The sequence below is a fragment of the Rattus norvegicus genome, chromosome X (assembly GCF_036323735.1).
Source record: "Rattus norvegicus strain BN/NHsdMcwi chromosome X, GRCr8, whole genome shotgun sequence".
In the NCBI taxonomy this organism is placed as follows: Eukaryota; Metazoa; Chordata; class Mammalia; order Rodentia; family Muridae; genus Rattus; species Rattus norvegicus.
Window position 1 is genome coordinate 151,166,421 of NC_086039.1, and position 8,680 is coordinate 151,175,100.

Here is an 8,680-nt window from a genome sequence, read left to right on the forward strand (position 1 = left end):
AACAGCTTTATGCTGGGTTTGCCCTAAAATGAGCCACACTGTGTATTGTGTTAGTGTTCTCTGCTGTGCTGGAGAATTGGACCATCAGAAATTAAATGCTCATAGAGATGGCAACACCATGAAAGAGGGTAGTGGACAATGACCCTTAGGGAGATTCAGGCCTTGTCCTGACCAGGGTGCAGATTTGACAGAGCAGTGTAAGATGTTCCCTGGGAGTGTGAGGAATCTGTGGTTTTAGAGCTTGTTTTCTTGGAGTGGAGGGTGTGAGCACTTCAGACATGGAGGAGGGGGCAGATATGATGCAAAGTCAGAAGCTAAATAACAGCCCTGTCAGCTCAGTGTTGCTGTGTAGTCTTTAAAGCCAAGGCAACATTGAGCGACCTGTGGCTTGCAGAGAACAGGCCACCATGTCTGTCCAGACCCATTCATACTGCTATGCTTTCACAAATGTGATGGTGATGAGGACTTCTCTCCTGCTTGGCTTCTCTGGCCTTGAGGACACAGCCCCAAGTACCTTGGCATTTATGGAAATGGCATACCAGGAAATGACATCTGCCCTCAAGCTTCCTTTGGTCCTACTGTTGTCTGAATAGTAGACAGAAGTGGTGTTGCCTGTCTGCCCCTGCCCCCCACTCCTACATACACACACCATGTATGCTTCCTTAGCCTGATATTTCAGACCATGGTCAGGCACTGAACAGACATCAATAACCTGGCAAATCTGTGGTGAAGAGAAGAACCCATGGAGAAGCCCAACTATGACCAGTCCTTTTGTATGCAAAAGCGCTGCATAGAGGTTCCCATGGAAGGAGGAGTGAGTCACACCCAGAAATTTATCTTAAATATCCTAAATGCAACTCTGATTCTGTAAGGTTCGTTAAGAAATTTTAGGTGTCAGAAATTTTGTAGCAACATTTTTCAGTCTCTTTTGAAATGTTTTTAGTGTCTGTCTTTCTAATGTGTCAGGCAATTACCCACTGCCAAGTGCTGAGTGGAGGGGCCTACATCTCAGGGGTCAGGTCATAGTAATATTCTTCCTACAGTAGGTAAGCACCTTAGTTTGTAGTGTGCTTACCCAGGGCTAATGGACGCTTGGTAGGGACCCTCAGCTGCTTCCCAGAAACTTCCTGGCAATATCTGCTGTAGATGGGGACCCAGAAGAATGGAATCTCATGCTCTGAGACAACTCAGTAATGTCAGGGTACACCAACAGGTCAGTAGCCACGCCTTTTGCACCCTGATGCTGACAGCATAAAAATGGTGCTGCTGTGCATGAAAGAGCTGGGCTGACCCGAGTGTGTGGAAGGCAAGGCTTGGGAACAGAGCTGAGGGTTAGCATTGCACACAGATTCTAGACTCAACTTTAAGATGTTAATGAACTACCACAAGGTTTAATTTTTAAGTAAGAATTAAACATGTTCTTTTACAGAGAAAATGGTGATTTTTCTAGGCTGTAGTGGGCCCTGAGTTCAAGAACATGTTTAAGTTTTTTAATACCATACAAATTATACACTTGTTATTTGAGTAGTGATCTTCCTCATCTTCCTCTTCCTCCATCTCCTCTTCTTCCTCTTCCCCATCTTCCTCACCTTCATCATAATCATCTTCCTCATCAATATCATCCTCATACTCATTGTCATTTTCCTCATTTTCCTTTTCCTTCTCATCATCTTCCTCCTTATCTTCATCCTTCTCCTCCTCTTCCTCTTCTTTCACAATGTTCTTCCTTATAGATATGGCTGAGAGGGCGGCTTTCAGGATAGATCTGCATAACTTGTATAGAGACCTCATGGAGCCATATCCGAGGTCCCATGAGGAGCTGGTGAGCTCATTCCCAGCCACTTCCATCTCAGCTGATGGATAATCTATATCATTACCTGGAGATCCATCTTTACATGAGTTACACATATCCTGATATGAAGAGTTGTCTGGGGCACTTACAGGGATGTTGCTCTTCCTAAATGGACAGGAAGGTCCCTTGGAAAGGTTGCCTGCAGGTGCCTCTTTGTTGCTAAATGCCTGCTGTAACTTCATACCACCTTCCTTGGCCTTATGTAACCATGGGGAATGCTTGGTAGGTAAAAGCTTCATCTTCATTGGACTGGGTCCTGGATCCTCACCACTTGTGAGAAGAGATTGTGCCTCGCATACCTGAGCCGCATTTCTCCATTTGCTCCTCTCAATATTCTCCAGGAGCTCTGGCTTGTCCCTCTGGAAATTGAAGTTATAATAGACCTGAAATGAAATGGACTAGGTTAGGCAGTTTGAAATGCAGCTAAACTGACCTCACCACATTCTACTGGTCTTTTGTGGGATGGATAAAATGACTGAAGTGGCTGGATAGAGGTGATATGTGCTGCAGTAGGACTCCCATAAAGACCAATGACTCATAAAGATGACTCATAAAGACATATGTGACATTAACTGGCTTCTCAGACCCTGTCTGCCTGCCTGCCTGCTTGCCTGCCTGCCTGTCTGCCTGCCTGCCTACTTGCTTGCCTGCCTGCCTGCCTGACTGCCTGCCTGACTGTCTTGAATGAATGAATGAATGAATGAATGACCTATCTGCCTGTCTGCCTGCTGGCCTGCCTGCCTGTTGGCCTGCCTGCCTGCCTGACTGACTGACTGACTGACTGACCTATCTGCCTGCCTGCCTGCTTGCCTGACTGACTGACTGACTGACTGCCTGCCTGACTGCCAGACTGTCTGATTGACTGCCTGATTGACTGCCTGCCTGCCTGCCTGCCTGCTTGCTTGCCTGCCTGCCTGCCTGACTGATAGCCTATCTGCCTACAGATGTCCAAAGGGCATCTAGAGTTTAATGTCAAAATCTATTAGTTTTACCTTTCAGTAAACAACACCCTCTGCCATCTGAGGAGCTTTAAAGTACATCATGTGTGGTGTATGCAGATAAGAAGATGTTTTCAACATAAAACATGGGAGACAAAGAACTTTGTACTTTACCATTGTTTTACTGTTGTCTCCAGAGCGCAGTGCAGAATTCTCTGGGTCAATCTTTCTGAATCCATGCATGTAGAGTTGGCAAATAAAATTCTTAAAGCTTTCTATTTCAAAAATCTTCCTTGCATCCCTGTGCTGGAGGACCTCTCTCTGAAACATGTCTACTTCAATGACTATGTTGTCTCCATCCTCACTCCAGTTCACAGACTCAAAGGCCTTGTTGTGTGCTATCATCCACAGCTTCTTAAGGAAGGGAAGTCTCAGGAGGTCGTTGTCACCTTCCTCATTGGCTGTAGGCTGGCTTTGGTCTTCAGGTTGGAGACTTTCTTCTAAGGCTGGGTCTTGTGCACTGACTAGGTTACCTGACTCCAACAAACCTTTCCTTGAACATACGTGTAGTTGAGATGAAGAATTGGATGCTGTCTCTTTGCCTGCTCCTTGTCCAACAGGAAGATCCAGCTTGGTAACACAGCACTCACCCATATTCTGACTGGCCATCAGGCTTACTCTGGACTGCAGAGCACTAAACATCCCTCAAGGGAATCCAGACTGCCTATCCTTCCAGGAGAGGTGCCCTACAAGTAGTTGCCACTGAATGCTAGTGTCAGTTGATGAAGTCATTATCCTCTTTGTTTGTCACATGATGTCACAAGGTGACTCACAGTCAGTCAGGAGAAGGATCCATGTCTCAGTGTAGGGAAGTTGTCAAAAATTGTACAAAATTGAGCATATTTCCAGAATAGTCTCCTGTGTTTTGACAGGCACATGTGGCCCACCCTGCATCAATTGACAAACACATACTATTTTCTCTCTCACTCCTCAAGGGGTAGAGGAGGGCAGCATGTGGCTGTTTCTACAGACTCCGTTTTGCTCAAGGTCCAGCCTCCAGTTAGTGCATACTTCATCAGTACCAATTCTGTTCAGTGATAAAGGGATGGTAGATGGCTCTACCTTCAAAGCAGCATGGTCGACCCTTGCTTTCACTCCGTACCTATCCCACTACACACCCCTCTCATGGTCTGCCATTGGTCTCTTCCAACTGCTCTTAGTGGATGGGTGTGACTGTTCACATAGGTCTGAAAAGGAATGTGTTACACTACAAGTAGGACAGGATGTCCCCTGTGTAGTGCCATGCCTAGGTAGGACAAAAATGTGTGTAGTTTATTCTAAACACTTATGTGATTAAAGGGCCACATGTCCTTGAATTTCCATGTACACTTCAACTTGCCACCAAACCTTATTCTGGGGTGCACAATAGAATTGCCTCTGGCTTCCCTCTCTTCTCCAAAGATGACATTTTCCTGTTCTGTGACATTCAATTTTCTGGCCTAACTTAACCATATTTAATTATCCCGAGGAAAGATTTTGCTTAGCTAAAAATGACTCAAAGAAGGAAATGAGGACATGAAGAAGATATTGTGTGGGTGTCTTACAGCTGACAATCTTTCAAGACAGTAGGCACAGCCCAGGTTCTAAACTCAGGCTTGCTCCATAAGAATGGGACTTTTACATACTTCCTAAGCCTTCAGTCATGAACTGTGATTCTGGTGCCGGTGAGATGCCTCAGCATGGACAGCCAAGCTTGACAAAGCCCTGTTCTCTAGACTGAACCAACATGGTGGTGGGAGGACTTTAACTGTGCATTTCCTTTTAAGTCCCTGCACTTACAAGATAAGAAATCAAGCAGAGCCCACTGGTATGCCCTTGCGTGGTTTGGATTTCATAGATTTCCCATAAGAAGTTTGAGCCTTACTTACAGAGCACTATATTATGCTTTTTTACAGAAAGTCTTTGTTTCCTTTTTAAAATATTTCCAATTATTGTAGAATTATATTACATCTCTCCCCCCTGAGGTCATCCCTACTTATTAGCCCTCCAGCCCCTCATTTACCCCCTCTCCAGATGTTTGCAGTTGCCTTCACCTTGAACCATTTCCAGCCTTACTACTATCAAGTTGATAACATCTTTCATTTAATGATAATTCTTAAGCACACATGGGGACACACACACACACACACACACACACACACAAACACACAAAGTCAAACAAAACACTTTCTTAAGCATGAGAATGATAAATTGCTTTGGCCTTACTACCGGAACTACTCAGGGTTCCTGTAAGGAAATGCCTGAGGCGGTTTTTCAGTGCAATGGTTTTTATTTAGCTCCCAAGTTTGGGGGACTTTACTGAAGTTTACATATCCTGACAGAACTAATTGCTCACAATTCAAAGCAGGAAGGAAAAGAGACAAAGTGTGCTGGGGTCCTACATTTCCTGTCTTTAAAATTCCTGCATCAAATTCCAAATTAAATATTTGTGTTTTTATCCATAGGCAAAATGCCATTCTCATCCTTAATCGTGAAACTTCTTTTTGCAGTAAATGTAAGCTGAATATAGAGACTCAGCTGTTCAAGAAGCACAGAAAAATTAACGGTTGAATGTCCTAAACAGGATACCTCTACCATCCCATCTGTAGTAGTTTGAATATGCTTGGCCCAAGGATTTGCATTTTAAGAAGTGTGGCCTTGTTGGAGGAAGTGTGTCATTGTGGGTGTAGGTTTTGAGACCCTCCTTCTAGATCCAGGGAGTCAATATTCTCCTGTCTGTCTTTGGATCAAGGTGTTGAACTTTTGGTTCCTCCAGCCCCAAGACTGCCATGTTCCTGCCTTGATGATATTGGACTGAATCTCTGAATCTATAAGCCAGCCACCAAGAAATGTTGTCCTTGTAACAAGATTCTCATGCTTCCAGTTTATTCAACAGAAAAGTGATTAGGAGATTGCCCCATGGTGGCTTTGGTGGCAGCTTTGCTCTGGAAACAGTGAGTGACAACATGAAGTAATTTCTACTGTATCATGTAGAAGGAAGGACAAGTGTTTTCCATAGGATTTGCACCACTAAAGTTCATGATCTTTGATACATAACAGAATTTTTCAGGTTTCCTTTCTTTTTTTTTAAGAGAAAAGAGAATTGTTAAAAGGGTTATTGAGTTGACAAATGGTTCCCATATGTAAGAGTGAAGCCATTTTCAAAAATAAAAAAGAGTGTGTCATAGAAATAGGACAATAGAACTGGAAGACAAAAAAATCAAGAGTTACCTTCATCATGGTCTCTCTTCCCAGCAATGGAGACCCTAACTAACATACCATCTAAAACTGTGGGGAGGAGGGGAGGAACATTGAGGAAGAGTCAGCAGGAAAATGCCAGAGCCAGATGATGATGTGAAATGCTATCTTAAATTTATGACACAGCACTTGCAAAGCATATCTTAGAGCAGCTGTGGTGGTTTGTGTGCCCTGAACCTATGTGAGATTGGGTCTTTAAGCAGACAATCTTTAGTTGCAGAGGGATCCATTCATGGGGCTTGTCTTAGTTTACTTTGCTATTCTAGTGATGAACATGCAAATGAGCAACCTAGGGAGTAAAGGCCTTATTTAGCTAGTGATTCCACTGTTCACCTTTGAAGGAAGTCAGGATGGGAGGCAGATGCTCAGAGCCAAGCATTGAACAGGGTCTCCATTGGAATAGTTAAAGAAAGGGTTGAAGGAACTGAAGAGGTTTGCAGCCCCATAAGAGCAATACCTACCAACCAGACCTCCCAGGGACTAACCACTATCCAAAGACTACACATGGACAGACCCATGGATCCAACTGCATATGTAGCAGAAGATGGACTTGTTGGGCACCAATGGGAGGAGAAGCCCTTGGTCCTGCCAAGTCACGATGCCCCAGTGTAGGGGAATGTCAGCGTGGGGAGGTGGGAAGGGGTAGGTGGGTGGGGGATCACCCTCACAGGAGAAGGGGGAGGGGGATGGGATAGGGGGTTTATGGATGGGAAACTGGGAAGGGGGAAAATATTTGAAATGTAAATAAAACATATCCAATTACAAAAATAAAGTCAAGAAACTGGAGGCAGACACTAATGCAGATGCCATGAAGAATTGCTGCTTACTGGCATCTGTCCTGTAAATTCAAACATAAGTTAAATAATTATATTATTCAGTGTTTCTATTCCTATGAGGAAACACCATGACCATGGGTGGAAGAGAGGATGGAGAGAATAAATGGTGACGCAGGATCAGCTGTAGTGTGAGCATGGGAGAGAGAATTGAAATTGGTCCTGTGGGGCAATTGCTAGAATGTGCCATAGACCTGGGATGGAGGGAAAGACACCCTGGGGTCTTTAGAGGTGACTCACACTGAGATTCCTGGCAGTGGAGAATAAGGTTCCTGAAGTGGCCACTTCCTGTTGCCAGGAAGGACTCCCAGTGGAAAGACAAGGACAGCAACTTAACCCACAAATACTTTGACCCAAAATGTGTCCTCCCTACAAGATACTCAGAGCCAAAGACAGAACAGAGAGTGAGGGACTGGCCAACCATTGGCTGCCCCAACTTGAAACCCTTCCCACGAGCAAAGATGAATCCCTGACACTATCAATGACACTCTGCTATGTTGTAGACAGGATTCTAGCATAACTGTCCTCTGAGAAGCTTCATCCTCTCTCCCACCCAGTTCCCTCCCCTGTCCACATCCAATAACTATTTTTATATAATGTTTTTATTGGAAATATTCCTTTATTTGCATTTCAAATGTTATTCCCTTTCCTGGTTTCCTGTCCATAAGCTGATGGAAACATAGTTGCTTTTTCATTTAGTAATATTCATGCAGTATTCTTCTGTATATTTTCGTGGCTTGATATCTCATAGTTTTTTGATATTAAATAGTATTTCATTGTATATGTGTGGCACATGTTATTTATACATGTGCCTACTAATAGAAATCTTGATTGCTTTCAAGGCTGCCTGCCAGCTATTAACAAAGTTCTGAAAGCACATGTGGGAAGGTTTATCTTTTATATGCATATGTTTTAAATTCACATGGATTATATAATAAAAGTATGTTCAGCGTTAATCTATTTCTTGTTTTCCTGTTCTTGCAGCTTGTAGTAATTTGAATGAGATGTCTTCCATAGGCTCTGTGACTTGAATACTTGGTCCTGAGTTTCTATCCCTGTTTCAGAAGATTAAGGAGAAGTATTCAGGCTGGAGAAAATATGACACCTGGGTGGGCTTTGTGATATCAGAGCCTTGTACCATTCCAAGTGCTACTTTTTTCCTTTGGTTTTCTATTCCTGTCAAAATTTGGCTTCTCAGCTTTCAGCTTTCTTCTCTAGTTGCCATATTTGTTGCCTTCTGCCATGTTGTCCCTGCCAATGTGGACTCTTACCTTCTTTAAACATAGCCCCTAAGGTGTTTTCTATCTGTTACATTGTATATCATGTTTTATCAGAGTAGCATAAAAGTCAGCAACATGGGGAACCTATGAATCCCAAGATTAAAGTACCAGCATGCTACATGTTTTCAATATTTTTATAAGAACCTGGGTAAAAGTAAAACATTTGTCTAAATTCTTTCTGTCATAAATTCATAAATGATACCAGTGTGCATAAAATAGTTAACAGTGCTGAGTATGCATTTTCTGAGTCTTTGTGGCACTTGAAATGTTAGAATTTAAGGAAGTACTTGAATTCTACAACTTGAATAATTAGAAGTTATAACTTCAGGGAACTTTGGGTAATAAACAAAAATATACCACATTTAATGAACACTTAATGAAAAAATTATTCTGGGATATAAATCAATTGAAGAATAATTGACTAGCATTGTATGGTCCTAGATTGTACCTTTAACATTACCAAAAGTCTACTAAAATAAT

General features: G+C 42.9%; 1 protein-coding gene across 1 annotated transcript; it reads right to left on the reverse strand.

Moving 5' to 3' along the window:
* Positions 1 to 1,362: 1,362 nt before the first annotated feature.
* On the reverse strand, positions 1,363 to 3,580 carry Hsfx3l (heat shock transcription factor family, X-linked member 3 like). Its single transcript, XM_017602226.3, has 2 exons — positions 2,965 to 3,580; positions 1,363 to 2,235 (listed from the first exon to the last, which is right to left on the reverse strand). Exons 1-2 carry the CDS (start codon positions 3,490 to 3,492, stop codon positions 1,447 to 1,449), a joined length of 1,317 nt encoding a protein of 438 aa, XP_017457715.3. The 5' UTR covers positions 3,493 to 3,580; the 3' UTR covers positions 1,363 to 1,446.
* Between the last annotated feature and the right edge of the window lie 5,100 nt (positions 3,581 to 8,680).